The sequence below is a fragment of the Parasteatoda tepidariorum genome, chromosome 2 (genome assembly GCF_982258835.1).
Source record: "Parasteatoda tepidariorum strain Cologne lab strain chromosome 2, Ptep-v5.0, whole genome shotgun sequence".
NCBI classification, from domain to species: Eukaryota; Metazoa; Arthropoda; class Arachnida; order Araneae; family Theridiidae; genus Parasteatoda; species Parasteatoda tepidariorum.
Genome location: NC_141756.1, coordinates 128,962,729 through 128,981,206, shown reverse-complemented (window position 1 = coordinate 128,981,206; position 18,478 = coordinate 128,962,729). Strand labels below are relative to the sequence as shown.

At 30.0% G+C, this 18,478-nt stretch overlaps 1 protein-coding gene across 3 annotated transcripts in view; it reads left to right on the top strand.

Annotated features, from left to right (window-relative positions):
• Positions 1 to 17,111, top strand: part of FeCH (ferrochelatase, mitochondrial) — a 70,642-nt gene extending 53,531 nt beyond the window's left edge. For all 3 annotated transcript variants that reach the window (XM_043055180.3, XM_043055179.3, XM_071178032.2), the window contains 4 exons: positions 7,166 to 7,273; positions 11,596 to 11,760; positions 12,693 to 12,752; positions 16,939 to 17,111. In XM_043055180.3, coding sequence (XP_042911114.1) covers positions 7,166 to 7,273; positions 11,596 to 11,760; positions 12,693 to 12,752; positions 16,939 to 17,079 — 474 coding nt within the window. In that variant the 3' untranslated portion in view covers positions 17,080 to 17,111. The remainder of the gene's footprint in view (positions 1 to 7,165; positions 7,274 to 11,595; positions 11,761 to 12,692; positions 12,753 to 16,938) is intronic.
• Positions 17,112 to 18,478: the final 1,367 nt, after the last annotated feature.

Genomic DNA, 18,478 nt, shown 5'->3' with positions numbered 1-18,478 from the left:
ACCATTAATAAAGTCAGTCAAGACATTTAATGATTATGCTTATTCTTTAATGATAACATGAGTCACACAGACTCTTAAATATTTAAGATTGAACCACACAGGTTCCCAGTTTCACACAGAAACGTATTTCAATTAACTAGTATTATAGTCACTTAGAGTCTTAACCACTAAGGTTATCCGTTTCACTTAGAAACTACTCGGACAGACAATTCCAACTGACTCTCTTCATTTACATCAAGAAAGTTCTATGCCTTTCGTTCAGACGAGCGACATCTGGCGGGATAACATAGAGGTTGTTGTCTCGCTTATTACATTCTCGGCCATTTTGACGGGTTTCGTCCTCGAAACAGAATGACTAAAAAAAATCTGAAAAGAGAAAAAAAACAAAGCAGTATACAAAACAAACATAACAAATACATAGCAGATTTTTGAAGGCAAAAAATCAAAGCTGCATCGTTCCATTAGTAAATATGCACTAATTTGTCCATGGCTTCATATAGTCTACAGCAGTGGTTGTTAAGTTAGGACCTTCATGTTGCCCAACTTTTTCTACTTCGTATCGGTCATTGGATTTCACTTTGACAATCTTGTAAGGACCATGAAACTTGGGACGCAATTTTAAACCAGTTCCAAATTGTGTTCTTTGAATCGCCACTAAGTCATCTTTTCTGTACTTGTGGGGTTGTTTACACTTTCTGTTGTGGGTTGATTTATTCTGCTGTTGAATTTCCATAATTCGTCGCTGTGCATCACTTCTAAGATCTTCTCGTTGTTTCATAAAGTAATTTTCATATTCGTCTGTTAGAATTTCTTTAATTCGTAAATCTTCTTTGTTTTTCATGGGTATTCCTAACATAAGTTGAAAAGGAGTTTTGTTTGTACTGGTGGAAATTGTACTATTAATAAATCTTTGTACATCGTTTACGTGCTTATACCAGTTCATTGGATTATCGATGGATAACTTAGTGAGAATAGGGATAAGAGTTTCGTGCAATCTCTCTACTTGGCCATTTCCACGAGGTACTCCAGCAGTAATAAGAATATGTTGAATATCTTCTTCTTGACAATAGTCCTCAAATTCTTTAGACACATATGCACCACCGCGGTCTGATATAATTCTGGAAGGATTACCAAAAGTTGTCTGTTGTAACCTCAATTTCTCTAAAGCTGCTTGAGCACTTACATTTTTTACGGGGTAAAGCCATACAAATTTCGAAAAACCATCAATCACAGAAAAAATGTGCTGATATTTCTTTTTTGTTGAAGGCAATGGACCTATAAAGTCAACGTGGTATGTACTTAAAGGTACATCTTCTTTAGGAATCGGGTTTAAGAAACCTTCTTTCTTTCCTCGCTTTCGGTTGCATAGAATACAGTCAACACAGTTTGTTAGGACAGATTGTATTTTCGCTTTTAGCCCAGGAATATAATAATTTTGTTTAATAACTTCTTCAGTTTTAGTGAGTGCGTAATGTCCCTTACTATGAACTTCTTTAATGATATCATTTTGCATCGCGTCTGGTATTACTAAAAGCTCTCTACCATTATCGTATCGATAAAGAATGTCATTTTTAATAAAGTGCATATTATCATTTCCATTGGCAATTAATGTTTTAATAGTGTTTATTTGCTCATCCTCTTTTTGGGCAGCTGCTATTTTTATGGTTACCTCATCATGCTGAATTATAAGAGCAACATTTCTGCTTAGGGCATCAACATGCTTCATTTGTGTAGCAGGTCGATGTATCATATCAAAGTGAAACTCCTCAAGATACAACGCCCACCGCGCAATTTTAGGGATGATTTCTTTTTTACTCATTGTGCTTTGCAAAGCAGCGCAATCGGTTATAATTTTAAACTTTACACCTAACAAATAGTTTCGAAATTTTTTAAGCGCTTCAACTATAGCAAGAGTTTCTAGCTCATAGCTACTATATTTCTCTTGTTGTTGGGACGTTTTTTTACTAAAATTATGGATAGGATAAAATTTACCATTGTCTGCTTTTTGAAGAAGAACTGCTCCGAAACCAAAACTACTAGCATCTGTGTGGAGCTCTAATTCAGAATTTTGTCTATATAAATGAAGAACTGGGTCATGCGTTAAGGCTATCTTGAGCTTTTGAAAAGATTCTTTTTGTTCATTATCGAATTTAAAATCAGTATTATTTCTGAGCAAATCACTGAGAGGTTTAGCTATTTTACTATAATTTGGGATAAATTTACGGAAATATCCTGTTAATCCAAGGAAACTCATTAATTGTTTATGTGTTTTAGGTTCCGGGAAATTTTTAACTGCTAAAGTTTTAGAGGGTGAAGGGCGAATCGTGCCATTTTCAATTATGTAACCGAGACATTCTATGGAACGTTTTAAAAATTGACATTTCTTGAAATTTAATTCCAATCCGTTATCAGCAGCTGTTTTTAAAACGCGTTTTAATTTTTGAAAACCTTCCTCATCATTTTTTGCTGGAATGAAAATGTCATCTAAATAAATAACTAAAGTTTTATCTTTAATTAATTCTCTAAAAACATGTAAAATATATCTCTGAAAAACACTGGGACTGTTAGCCAAACCAAATGGTACCCGTAAAAATTCGTATTGGCCATTATGCGTAATAAAGGATGTGTATTTACGGCTATTTTCTTCAATTTCACAATGGTGAAAGGCTGCTTTTAAATCAATAGAAGAAATTACCTGCGCATCGCCTAATTGGTCTAATATGTCCTCCATAAGGGGTAAGGGAAATCGATCTCGAACAATTTTTTTATTTAATTTCCTATAATCGATGCAAACTCGCGTGGAATTATCTTTCTTTTTACAAAGGACTATAGGAGCACAAAAATCTGAACAACTTTCACGAACAACACCATCTTTTAACCAGGTGTCTATTTGTTTTTCAACTATTTCCCGCTCTTTAAATGACAAACGACGAGCATGTTGGGAAATGGGAATTTCATCCTTTAAAATAATATTCATTTTAATGTCCGAGGATTTAATCTGAGACGGTTTATAATTATTAATCAAAAGAGTTAAATTTTGCTTTAATTTCTTATTCAGTATATGCGATAAATCGAATTCATTATGATCAATGACATTTGAAATCTGAGTTAAGAAAGAAAAAGCTTCTAAATTATTGGAACATTTTTTTGACTGAAAAGTATCCAAAGAATAAAAACAATTTGAAAGTGGAGCGATTTGTTGATCATAAATTAAATAATCGCATCTGGGCATTACACTAGCCTTGAAAGGAGACGCTGTGACTGAGTTTACAAAAGTTTCAGTTCCATAATTGGGTGAAGCCTTATTACTATTCGAATTTTCCGAAGTCAAAACAGAATCAGAAAAGTGAGAATTTCTTTGATCATAAATTAACATAGGAGTGGGTGAATGTGTTTTATTGCTAACCTTGAACGTAGCAGTGAAAGAAATGTTTGCGTTTTGATTTCCGCTTTAGTGGGGAATAAAATGAATGTTTTTACTTTCGCAAGGAATTATGCGATTTATATTTACTACTTTCGGTATGCTTGAATTTTGAACAGTAAGTTGACCGTTAGAAAAATGAATGTCTAAGCAACTTAAAATATCCATTCCCAAAATAAAATCAAATTGCATGTTTTCTACTACATAAATATTAGCATTTAAAACAAAATTATCAATGCTTACATCCGCATTAAAATATCCAAGGGGGGAAATTTGTTCTGAACTGATACCTGTTACAACAATAGCGGGGGGTTTAAGAGGAATATACCCTAACTTTTGAAAGAGTGAAGGGCTACACATACTAATTTCTGAACCAGTGTCACAAACTGCTGAAATTTCATAATTAAAAATGAATATTTGTTTCAAAATTCTTGTATTTTGAACACTGTGATGAAGTACTTTCTTTTCTGAGCATTCATTGCTTTTATGGCCAGTTTTATTACAATGTCTACATTTAACCACATTTTTATCACAATTTATACTTATATGGCCGTACTTATTACATGTATAGCATTTCGTATTCAAAAATTTATTTTTGGTAGGGTAAAAACATGATGCATTGATATTGAAAGCTGGAGCTTGAGAGGAGGCTGAGAGATCTTTGTTTTGTTTTGGTGGAAGGTAGTTTTTTTTAAATTTATTATCACTTTTGTTTACTCGGATTCTTGCGGTTTCATATGTTTCTAATTGCTCTATGAAAGGTTTCAGTTCAATGATCTTATGTAAATCATCTATAAAATGATCACGAATTTCCGACGGCAATTTTCGTTTCAATTGATCCACTATCATTAGTTCTTTAAGACTTTTAAAATCTGCAATTTTGATGCCGGTTATCCATTCTTCGAAATAATGTTGTAGTTCATAAGCGAAATCTCGCCAAGAAACATTCTGTTCTTTTTTGTGGTAAATAAATTTTTGTCTAAATTGTTCCGGGGAAAGTTTAAAACGTTTCAATAACAAAGTTTTTACGTAATCATAGTTCGAAGTGGATTCTTCTGGCTCTTGAGCTATAATTTGGACGATACTAAGCGGTAAAAGTCCCATTAAATAAGTAACGAATTCTTTTTTATCTATGTTTATTCTCGTAGCTTGGCGTTCAAACAATAACAAATATGTGCTTATATCTGTTTCATTAGCATCAAAACTTTTGATTAATTTAGATAAATCACTAGATTTAAATGTGTCTGTGGTAGTTACATGAGTTCCATTTTGTTTATTTAAATTATCCGATTTTAATTTCTCAAGTTGAATTTCTTGCGCTAATCTTTCTTTTTCATTAGCTAATCTTTCTTTTTCTAGTCTTTCGGAAACAATTGTTTCTAAGAGGTTTTTCGTTACCTCCTCGTTATATTCTTTACATGAAGTTATACATTTAATTATTTCTATAATTTTTGCTGCAGGGGGCACATCAACAGTTAATTCCTCAGCTAATTTAATCGAGTCCTCCTTTCTAGCTCTCGACAGAAAAGTCATTATTTTATTCTTTAAGATTCAGAAAAAAAGAAAATTCTGTACTCACATGGCGGGGTAGATTCTGACACCAAATGTAAATGCCTTGGTTACCATTAATAAAGTCAGTCAAGACATTTAATGATTATGCTTATTCTTTAATGATAACATGAGTCACACAGACTCTTAAATATTTAAGATTGAACCACACAGGTTCCCAGTTTCACACAGAAACGTATTTCAATTAATTAGTATTATAGTCACTTAGAGTCTTAACCACTAAGGTTATCCGTTTCACTTAGAAACTACTCGGACAGACAATTCCAACTGACTCTCTTCATTTACATCAAGAAAGTTCTATGCCTTTCGTTCAGACGAGCGACATCTGGCGGGATAACATAGAGGTTGTTGTCTCGCTTATTACATATATATATATATATATTTATATATATGTAAAGTTTCTGAAACTGGCAATTTCCTGTGTTTAACACAAACTATTTTAATTCATTACTTTTTTACTAAACATTTTCTTAAGACATTGATGCATAAGAGTATCATTCATAAAATGTTAATTTTATACTATATTCTTCATCTATTGCTTATTTGAATACATTATAAGTGAGTGTTTCTGTTTATAATTTTTTTTTCCTTCCCAATTGTATGAAAACATCATATGGAGAAATGGGTCATAAATTTACTAAACATTAGGTTAGCATTATAGCATATTTATGGTTGATTGAGAAAATATGCCTTATGTTCATCTGTCCATTAATGTGGTTTAGTTACTTTAATATTGTATATATTTGTTCATAAGGATGGAATATGGAAATAATTATGCAAATAGAAGAAAAAAGTTTACAAATTTCAAATTTATATCTTCCAAAATTTTCAGTCTCTAACTTTATTCAATTGAAATTGTTTAATTTTTAGGAAAAAATCTCCTAAATATTTTTTTTTTGTTGAACCTCAAATTCATAATAATATTGTTGTCACATCTTAAAATTTTTAAACTTTTGCAAACCATCTATTTATCTTCAGTTAAAATTTTAATGCACATTTGTCTAAATGTATCCATAACAACAAAAGTAACTGTTTTAGTATTTAGGGTAAATAGGAATGATGTCACTATGCTTAGGCTACAAAAGATTTTTTGTTTATGGTAACCTGCGAAGTGGCCTTCTCGCTGCAAGTTAGGCTTTAGGAATGATTTTAACCACTTTCCTGGCAATGCCGAGTTAACTCGGGTATGTATACAGTGTTTTCATCATAGAAAAAAAATGGGTGAGAATTTCTCACCCTTTCTCAAAAACAGGGTGAGATTTCTAAAAACTAATAACACAAATAGACTTGAAAAAAAAATCATTTCTTTTATTATAATACATTTTTAATGTCTTCTATTTTTTAAAGCATTGAATATTCTTGCTGCATCATCATAGAAGATTTTGCCTTTACTAGGTATTTGTCCATCTTACATTAGTGCATAAAAAATGTGAACGTCTTACATGAAAAAACCTTACCTACGGTAAACACGTGGTTGCAGAGAAATGTGTTCTGAAAGGGATTCCATGGTTCGGCTGTGTTCTGTTGTTCGAAAAGGTTCTGACCAATACTGATAAATAGGGAAGCTAGATAACGGTGCAAATGTTGAAAATAATGAAAGATCCAGGAAGAAAAGTGAAACGGATTTTATTCTAAATAGCGTAATTCGAAGCTTCTTCCAAAATGCGAGAAATTCGCGAATTTTGAAATTGATTTATGGAATGCTCGAATTTCTCGCAGTAATAATTTTTTAATGCGAGAAAAGAAAAAAATATGCGAGATTCTCGCGTTCTCGCGCTGTAGTGAAAACACTGAGTGTAAATTTTTATCATCCAGAGACAGCTCAGGCTTATTAGAATGTGTCAGTAAGTTTTGTTTTATCACGTTTTTACTCGGTCGGAAGCATAATCTGCTGTGATTGCCTATTTTTGTTTGGGAGTTTTGTTATTTGTGGGACTGCACACATGTTTTGTACCATTGGTAGATGAATTTACATTGAAAAATGGCATATCACTTCTCTTGGAAAGTATCACTTTTGTGTTGTCCCTTATTTTAAAAACTATCATACAAAGACATTTAACTTCTTTTGCCTGAGATAATTTGGGAATAGTAAACTGTTAAATATTTTAGACACATAAAAAAATGTATGTTTTGTTCCTCTTGTATTTATTAAAAACTTACATTGTTTTATTTCAGGCTGTGAACCGGGGAGACCCGTACTCGGCAGAAGTCGCTGCTACAGTTTTGGCAGTCATGAAAGAGTTAAACTGGAAATATCCTTACAGACTTGTATGGCAATCAAAAGTAAGTTCAATATACCAAAAATTTTAACTTCTATCGTGATGTTTAAAAATTAGCAGCTTGTATATAATATATTTTAACCTATTTTTTGCTGCCTACTAAATTTTATTGATAAAATTAAATTTTGTATTATTTTATAGCTTGTATGTTCAATTGCAGGATAGAAAAATTGTTCCATATATTTAGTTTTGTGCTTGGATTTATAAAAACTATTAGACAAGAACAATTTTATTTAACGTTTGGGTTTGATCGTTTAAAAGTACATAGCTTATGATGTAAAATTTTTGAAACTTGCAATTCAAAAAAATGGACCAATTTTTTAAATTAATAAATGTGATTCATTAAATTATAAAGGTTATTCATTAAATTATAAAGGTTATTCATTATAATAGGACTCTTGCCATTTTTGTGACAATTTCCACCGAATGTTCTAAGGTCGCATATCCAAGGACAATAATTTGTCGCCTTGAAATATCATCTTGCATCAAATTCTGTGCATTGAAAAAAATTGAGGTAATTTTATTGTTCTACGCATGGTATGAAGTTCAAATGGTCAAATGGAATAACTGAAAGTTCCTGGTATAAAAATTTTTAAATTTAAATGTTGTAATTTCGAGCTAATGTGCTGTGATTTGCATTCACGTACTAACAATATCATCAGTGAAATAATATTTATTGCTTTCTTAGAATTGACTTCATTTATGATTTTTAGATAATTTATTTTTAATATAATAATTTGTTGGTTCTTTTTTTTTCTGTTTTCATCATTTGTTTATTTATTCAGTTTCTATGTTGGATCCATTTACTATTATTATTTTAACTCATTATTACTTAATTTTAATAAATACTTATCTTCAATCATTATGGGAAAACAAACCTAATCAGTTTTAGGATGTCATGGATAGCGAATAAGTATCTTTTTTTAGTGTACCATAACATGAATTATGTAATTAAGAATATCGATCCCCCCCCCCATGATGTTTGTGTACCCTATTAAGCTTTTTGGACCACCTACGTAGAGAGTTTGAATACTTAAGTAGTCCAAATGGACCACTAAATTTTCATTGCTGGTGTGAACCTTATTCATTCAGTAATATGATTCGTTCAAAAAAGTTGAATTGAACTTATGATTCACTCAAAAAGGAAAATAAGTTTGATTTCTATCTTGTATTTCATTCTGATTAAGTTAAGTACTATTACTGATATCTGAGTTTTATAAGTAAAAGAATATTTTAAAAGGAAAAATAAAATAATCAGAGATGATGGTGATCTGGAAAAATTCCGGATTTTTCTCTAACCGCAATCCGGAAATCCAAGGCCCTGAAGTTTCAAGAAATCATCGATCACATTTATGTATAAAAATTCTTGTATATTTTATTTAAAAATATTAGAACTAGAATTTATACTTGGCATTTCTTTCATTTGTAAATATTTTTTCTGGTAGAATAATAAATGTGATTAGAGATAAAAGTAAACTTATACAAAATTATTAATTTAAATTATGATGCATATAACTTATTTATAATTTCATGTTGTGAAAATATGAATGATTTAAATTTATGAAGACATTAATTCTTTAAAATGCATATGGTTTTACTCAAGAAATTTTAAGGATCTTTAATTTGGGCTCACAATCACCCGTGAATTATTCTAATCTAATGTAAAGTTTTTTTATTAAATTTATTTCTAAACATAAAATTTCACAGAAAGGTTCATCTGGTTTAAATGAACACAAGTAAATAAACAATTGACAATATATTCTAGATAAATGCATGACATAGAAAATTAAAGTATACAAATATATTTTATTCTATTTTGAGGTTTAAAGTTTAGAGCATATTTAAATATAAATGTATACTCGTTATTTTTTTAAAAAATACTTTCCAAATAACATGCGTTGCAATCTGACAGATGCATGCAATCTGTCTAAATATAAATGAATAAATTATGTCAACTATAGTGAAATTCATACATTTAAATAAAAATGTATAATACACAACTAGAATAGTGTTGAACCTCTTAACTATTTAGTTTTCAATGTAAATATCTGCTTTATATTGAGCTCTTTGAAGCCAGGAAAGAGGTTTAATAGGTTCTATTGAGTTATGACAGTTATGGTGACTCAAGAGATTGAGCCTTTGTGCGTAGTGTTTTTAAAAAGTACTTAAAGGTGCTTATTTCAGGGTATCCGCGCACCTGAAAAATCATAGAAAGTCATGAATTGAACAAAATTTGTCATGAAATGTCATGATTTTAACTATTTTTTAAAAAAATAATGGAAAGTCATGGATTTAGGTCGCCGAAAAATTTTATTTTTAAAGTGGAATCCCCCCCTCCCCCAATTATTTCATGGTATTCTGAATATCTGAATTTGTAAAAAAATCCACACTTAGAGTCATATTTTATTAAAATATAAAATGTTTTTATTATGTTCTTTAAAAATTATGGTGTTCTTTCAAAAAATGAAACGAAAAACATCATTTCTAGAGCAAAGTATATTTTAAACTTCTGTGATTTCAGAATTATTATTATTATTTATTAATTTTTATTTTATCAATTTAAAATTCTAGCTGAAGCAAGCCAGTCATTGGCAATTTTTTTTTTTTTAAATTCCGAAATGAGAACAGAAAAATCAGGAGTATTTCTCTCCTTTCTGATGAACAAGAAAAGTATCTTCAGAATACAATTCTGCAGAAAAAAAATTATTTGCTCAGCTATTATTTTTTAAGTTATTTTATTGCTTCAACCCTTTCTTTACTCTGTTTTTTAAATTTAAAATCAATAAATATGAAGATGCAGAGTATAACAGTTTTGGTTATACCTATCATTTTAATTAATGTTATTATAATGCTTTTTAAATTTATTATTCTGCTTTTGTCGGAGAAAATAGTAACTTCGTCAAGTCTTGAAAAGTTCTTGGAATGAGTCATGAATTTGAAAGTCTAAAATGTAGCAGATACCCTGTTATTTTTGATTTTCATTTTTTAAAAGCCCTTAAAGGTGCTTTTTTTCATGAGGTGTTTTTAAAAAGTGCTTAATTTTTCCTTTTCGAAAATGGAATTTCTTCCTTTACCATGTCGATTTTCGCTGCGTATTATGCAAATGCGTGGTTTTCACTTAGTTCTATTCAATGTTTTCACAAAATATTCTACCACAATCCATTTCGGCGTACCGTCTGCCCTCATCTTATGATAGCACCCCAATCATGTTACTTGTTTGATGAAATACTTAGGAGTCTGCATGTGCGTCTACTGAGCTGGGTTCGGTGAGATTCTCGCACTTTAAAATGCAACTCTGCTGCATTTTGTACGATATTCTCAATTTCATGCTTCATTTACCACCCTCTGAAATTGAACTGAAAAATCTCGATCTTTTTAACATGGCTAATATAATGAGGAAAAGAATTCTTTGTCAGAAACGTGTTATTTTATGATCATGTAAAGTCTTTGGAAACTGTTTTGCATTTTGTTAATATATATAGTGCTTAAAAAGTACTTTAAAGGTGCTTATATTTTGCTGGGAGATTTGGCTATGCACCCTGAGAGCGTTCACCCCCCATTGAGGTGGCCAAAGTTCGAATTCTCGCAATTGCTGGTTCAGTTGAATTCGGTAACCAGTCACTTTCAAATACTGATCGAAGGGATTTGAAGAAATTGAATTGGAAGATCGGTTGCATAAGTGTTGATCTCTATTGTATCCTATAGAATAAAAGAAGAATCTGACCACCTTATGTTGACCAAGGAAAGAAGTCAATTTTGCCTGAGTTTGAGCCTTATTGAATACCATTCTAAAACTTTCATTGAATCAAAACTACCTCAACTTACCTAGTTGACCACTATTTAAAGATTTTGTAAAATTAAAAAATAAAATTTGAAATTTTGTAATGTTAAATTTTCTAATTATGCATATTCCTTTGTACTGATATTTTTAAATAGATAACTGGCATGCATCTTTAACAAAGAATGCACATAATTTTTTTTTAAAACTAAGCTAAATATTACATTTATGCAACAATTTATAATTGATATAGTTTCTTAAAATATGTAGGATAGATACCAAAAATCTTCCAGTTGAAAAAATGATATGAATGGCATTACGTAAGCGAGAACAACACAGTTTAAGAAGTGGGAAGAGACGAGCCATTATTCATGCAATACAATATCTTTTTAATTTTATATGCTAATAATAGAGCAACATTATACACCTATCTAAGCTGACCACTAAACCAATGCACCACTATTGGTCAACTAAATTCATTATTTTAATCTTTAGATCAAAAGTTATTAATAAGTTCCATCAATCTTATTGAGTGTTTCTCTTTTAAGGTAGGTCCAACTGCTTGGTTAAGTCCTCAAACTGATGATGCTATCAAAGGCTATGTTAACAAAGGAAAGAAAAACATTGTACTGGTTCCGATTTCTTTTGTCAATGATCATATAGAGACACTTCATGAATTGGATATCGAATATGGTACAGAACTTGCCCAGAAGGTATATATGATTGTGTTCTTTTTGTATCTTATTTTCAGTTTTTTTTTTTTTTTTGATATTTTTACTTGCTTAAAATATGTTAACTGCTTCCCTTGCCTGAAGAAAAAAAATGCGAAAAGTCAACATATATTTTTTTTATTTCATTAATAAATACAAGGAACTAAAACACAAGTTAAAAGTTGACATTTTATCCCAGATTATCTCGGGCAAAAGAAATAAAGTTTTTGTATATGTTCACAATCTGAAAAATCACCTGCATTACTTTCTCTCGCGAACGCCATTTTTTAACTCTTTTTTTTTCTTTCTATGTAAATTCATCAACCATCGTATGCACAATTGCACAGAACACGTTTGCGGTCCCACAAATAGCAAACAAATATTGGCAGACTTCCAATCACAGCAGATTATTTTTTGTTTTCCTTCCCGCCAAATAAAAACGTGATAAAACAAAACATATTGACGAATTCTCCTTTACCCGAGTTTACTCGGGGTAAGAAATATTTGCAATATACCCGAATTAACTCTGGATAATCAGGGACTAATGATTTGAGTCTCATTTTTGGTCCTCCTCTCACTTTTGTTTTTCTCTGAAGATATTGATACAACAGGTATTGATACTTACTGCCTTGCAGATAGATATAACCATGTGGGTTAAAAAAGAGGTTATAATTTTCCGTGGTTAATTAGTTTTCAAAATTTTTTTACCAATAAAATTTTTTTTCAAGTTAAAATTTCTTATACATTAATTTTTAAAATTAATATATTTTTTCCTTTTAATTGTCTTTTTGTTTTCTGAAATCTTTCCAATTAATATATAAGTCATGATTAATTGAAATCGTGCATATTAGTTTGCTGTAAATGTCCGATTCTTATTTGTTTTATTATGTATTGCTGTGTCTTAGAAATATATGTAATATTTATTTTTTTTTCAGATTGGAGTGAAAAATTTTCAAAGAGTTCCTGCTCCCAATGATCATCCACTTTTTATTCAAGTAAATATTCATTCTGTTTTATTTATTCATTTATTTTTGATAAACAGCTTTTTATAAGTTTGAATAGTTTTTTCCTTGTTACACAAATTTTTTTTAATGTTTATTTGTATAATTAAATTAAGTATACAGCTTGTCAATTAAAATGTTCAAGAAACCGCTATATTTTTTTCCGAGCCCTCCTACTAGATTAAGGATAAATATTAAGCTTCGTTAAAAAAAATTTATAATAAACTTCAATTTATTCTTCACACAAAGGAATAATTTGCTGCTACTGATAAATTATATAACAATGCATTATAGTAAAATATCTTTATGTTTATTTTTTTATTATTTAGAAACTCAAAAATTTACTTAGTTGAATTAGTCTTAATTTCTTATTCTTATTTTTTCTTTTCTTAATTTTTCATTTCTCTTTAAAATATTTTTCAAATTAAATAATTGTAATCGCATAAAAAATAGATATCTGTCTGATTTTTGCGTGACAAATAAACCTGCTATGCTTAGTGTAATGGGAAAATTTAATACGCAATTATATTAATTTCAAAATTTTTTTTTAAAGTTATAACAGTGAAGTTTTGTAGTCTTAATGTTATTATAATTCAAATTAAATTAATTTCCAAACATTTGTGAAAATCCAGGTGTACTATTCAAAGGTATCAAATATTATAATTTACGTGTAACTATTTTGATTTCATAGTTAAGGTTATGACATTATGGTTGAAAAATCAAAATTGCAATTTTTTAGAATTTTCCTAATAATCTGTTTGAAGTAACAGGGGTCTGTTTAGAAGAAATTTGGGACCCTTCAGAAAATATCTTTTCATAAAAACGGACCCATCACAAAATATTTTAACTTAAAAACGGACCCTTCACAAAATGATTTTTCTTTTAATCGGACCCTTCATGAATTTGTTTATCTTCATTATTGTTTTATGAATCGAATTAACCCTTTCCCCCCAGGGTAAAAAAAAAGAAAGATGTATGTCAACGAACTAAGTTTTGTCTTCGGCAGACGCTTCTTCCATTATTCTTCCGAAATGAATATTCAGCAGTATAGGCTAAATACCAAATATTTGTATGTTGCATCTCTAATTTAGAAGCGGCAATTGCTGTTTATTTTTGAAAATTTAATTTTTTCAATTATAATTTTACAGTGTTGAGCTGTTGAGCATAATCTTGTATAAATTTACAATTTAAAAACTCCTTGAAAAAAGTTTTTTGCAATAACCAGACCCTATTTACACAAATTCAAAAAAGCAGGACCCTGGTTGAAAGAATGTGACTTATTTTATATTCACAAATTGCGAATAATTTTACAAAAACAGGACCTTTCACAAAATGTCTGGACAGACCCCTGAGTAAGTTTACAGAATTACCTCTCCACACAGAGAACAGGGAAAGCCTGGAAAATGCAGGGAATTTAAAAATCATCTAAAATCACAGGGAAAATGCAGGGGATTTTGAATTTTTCCTTACAAACAGAGAATTTCATTTCTTATTTTTGTCTTTTAAAAATATGTAGACATCTCAAAATGCAATCTATGGGATATTTAAGGATAATAGTTCAGCTATATTATACCATTTCATTAATTATAGCACTATTTGTTTTACGTTGAGCTGTTTCTTATTTTTGCAAGTTTTTCCAGCAACTAAATCTGTTATCCTAATATAGTTTACAAGAGCACAATGAATATGTGTTTCCTCTTAATGAATTGTGTATAATATGTGGTGCTTTTGCGTTTTTAAAAAGTGCTGCGTTTTTTAAAAGGTGTTTTTTCATTGAGTGTTTTTAAAAGTGCTTCCTTTTCAAAAATAATATCTTTTCTTTATTATTTCGATTTTTACCAGGTATTATTTAGAAGTCTGCTTTTCACATCGTTCTATTCAACTTATTCACAATTCATTCTATCACAATACATTTCGGCATACCGTCGGTCCATAACGTATGAATGCGCCAATCATTTTACATGCTTGATGAAATACTTGGGAGTTCACATGTGCGTCTCCTGAGCCGGGTTTGGTGAGATTCTTGCGCTCTCATGTGCAACTCTGTTGCATTTTTCAAGATATTTTCAATTTCAGGGTTCATTTTCCAGCCTCTGACTTTGAAACGAAAAATCTCTCCAACATTTTAAATGGCTAACATAATCAAGAAAAGAGTTCTTTGTCAGAAGTTAGTTATTTTATCATGATTATGTAAAGTCTTTGAAAATTATTTTGCATTTTGTTAATGTATACAGTGCTTAGGAATATTTTTTGAGTACTTAAAAAGTACTTAAAAGGTGCTTATTTTTTTGGTGAAAGATTTGGTTACGCACCCTGGTGCAGGGAAAACACAGGGAATTTTCTTACAAATATAAATGGCAACTCTGCTCTACCAAGAGTTATGACATTTTTTACTAATCTATGATATTTTTCCTACTCCTTAAACAATTTCAAGAACAATAAATGAAAATGATTTAATAGAAACAATAAATAAAAAGAAATCTCATCTTTCCTTCCAACAAGCTATTCTGAAATTGCTGGTCTTATAGCTGGTTTTTTATTTCTCACAAAAGAATATAAACTCAAATTTGAAATGTTGTGAGCAAGTATTTTTAGTTGTTCTAAGGCAAAATGATAAAAAAAGGCAATTAGGACTAATTCTAATTCATCCAGACACTTGAACATTGATTCCATTTAATCTTATAAAGAAGTGCAGTGAACTCTCGCTACTACGATATCCAATACAACAATAACCTCCCTTTATTGCGATATTGTTTCGTGATCCCAATGAACTTGAAAGTGAATTAATATCATGCTCCTCTCACTATTACGATATTCTCTGAAGCAATAAACCCCTGTAAAGCCATTTTTTATCCAAATTTCAACGTTATTTTCTCCATTTACTTTTGATTTTCAAATAATGTAAAAAAAAATTTTATTTCATCATCTTTTGCCATTTTTTCCATCTTTTCTGACAAGAGAACCACCCCAAGAGCTACCATTCTTAGAATGTAACATTCCTATCTGATTTCATTTCTTTCATGTTAAAAGCTAATCATGAGTCACAAATGACCACACGCATCCCATTAACACCTGAAAAAGAGTTTGATCTGTAGAGGATGTGTCGAGCACCCTTCACAAACGAACTTCCTTTGCACTCAATGCATACTTTTTTACCTGACTTAACAGTAAAAAGAAAATGAATGAACAAACAAAAATATCAGATTATTTTCAATGAAAATGGCTTTCAGGTATGTTTATAATCTGAATTTATTTCAATTGTTTTTAATATTTAACCATAAATAACACACTCTGCAAATTAATTTTGTTGCATATATAACACTAAAAAAAAAAGTCTTACTGTGTCTCTCCAAAGTATCTCTCTACAACACTATATTCATTGGGTCCCTTTAAAATAGTGTTGTATGAAATGTTGTACATTTATCTAAGTAGTATTTCAGTCATTTTATTAACAGTATTTACTAATATAGAATTAATTAGCCTTAAAATTGCTTTTGAATTTCATGAACTATATATATTTCTTTATTGTTATACTTCTGATTGTGAACAGATGTTTGAAAAACCTTTCATTAAAAAAAGGAAAATTTTAAAAAAGGAATTTACATTTGACATGATGCGTAGCTCTTAAAAAGTGCTTTTTTTTTAGCTTTCGGTTTTTTAAAAAGCCCTTAAAGGTGCTTTTTTCATGGGGTGTTTTTGAAAAGTGCTTCCTTTTTCGGAAATGAGATTTTTTTTCTTCACCCTGTTGATTTTCACCATGTATTATGCAAAAGCATCCTTCTCACATTGTTCTATTCAATGTTTTCCCAATTTATTCAACCACATTTCAATTCGGTGCACTGCCTGTTCATAACGTATAAAAGTGCCAATCATTTTGCATTTTTGAGGAAATACTCGAGAGTTCGCATTTGCGTCTACTGAGCTGGGTTCGACCAGATTATTGTCGAGCTTCATTTTCCACCCTTTGATATCAAACCGGATCGAGAAAAAAATTCCTTGTCAAAAACTAGTTATTTCGTCATAATCCTGTAAAGTCTTTGAAAATTATTTTGCATTTTGTTAATGTATACAGTGCTTAAAAATATTTTTTGAGTTAAAGAAAGTACTTAAAAGGTGCTTATTTTTTGGTGAAAGATTTGGCTACGCACCCTGTTTGATGTATTACTTTTTATTTTTCTAGGCTCTCGCTGACGTTGTACTAACACATTTTAAAACAGGTGAAGTTTGTAATCCTCAATTGTTACTTAGATGTCCCCTCTGTACTAAAGCTTCCTGTCACAAAACAAAAGAATGGCTCTCTCATTGCTGTCAGAAACTGTAAATTTTTATTTTATTAAAGATTTTTGACTATTCTTTTTGTCCCCCTTTGACTTGTTTTATATGCCAACAACAAAATGAATCAATCGGAAGTTTTATTGTAATGGTTAGGGGAATTGTGCGTATGATTCCTTTGCTTTTCAATATATAAATATTAAATTCTAGGTAAGATGGCAGTTTTTTGAAAAGTGGAATGCCACTTTTTTATTTCATATTGTTGACAAAAAGTATTTTGAGGCGTTATTTTTGTTTTAACCCCTTTAATTTTATTTTTAAAAAAAGAGAAGTAAACCTCACACAACAGGATATCAAAAATGGATTCACAAATTTCTGGAAACATGTGTGCCAAACTTGCCTTGTAAATAACAAAAATAAGCTTCTTTAGAGCTCAATTTCATTTTTTATGCCTAAAATCAGATGATTAGCAAAACATGAGACTCAGTAATATTTAGGGATTGCTTCTCATTAATTGTTAAGTGAAAATGTTCAGTGAAAAAAAATTATTTTTTTTCTATTTGGAAGTCACAATCTTTGGTAAAAATTCTTTTACAGAAGTTTACCCATGGGTCTCCCATTCTTTGTGTTATTTTTGAAGAAAAGTTTTTAATTTTTTCAAATGCTCATGATAGAAAAGATGTGTCTTAGTAAATAGTGATACTGATTTTTAAGAGTTACTTTTTGTTGTGAACTCCTTTGACTCCTGTATTTCAAATAACTTTTGCTTAGTCACATCTGGCAAGTCTTGAAAATGGGTAACTGTTTTAGAATGATCAACTGTTATTTCTAATCTGTATATTTGTGAAGCAAAAGAAGTTTTCATCGAGTCATATTTCAACGCTTCAGTTTCTTGGGATTATTTCTTTCATTGTTTATATTATTTAGTATGCCAGAATATAAAACGAGAAAAAATGTTTTAAAAATAAATTTAAAGTATTGTTTAGCTTATTTATAAAAACAGTCATCTGAAACAATGAATAATTACAACGTCTTCAAACTATAATAGAACAATGTTTTCAAAAATTTGCAACTACAATGAGCATGTTTTTGAGTAACTTGTAATCAAATATTTAAATTTTGCCCCTAACAGAATACATTCATGTATACCTTATTGTATTCTACCCAGTAATATTTGCAATTTTAGTAATTTATTCTAAAAGTTGGAAAAAAGAGAGCTCTTAAAATTTACATTGTAATGTTAATGGGAAAATGAATACTAGTTTATTTAATTAAGAATTGTGGGTTTAAAAAAAAAACACTAAGAATTTTGTTAATGAAATTTCAATGGTAGTAAAATTTTGATTATTAAATGTAGACACTAGTGAAATGTTAGCTGTGGAAAATGTAGTAAAACTGTTAGTAAAACTATTACTTAGGTGCACAACGATAGAACAAATGGGAATCGA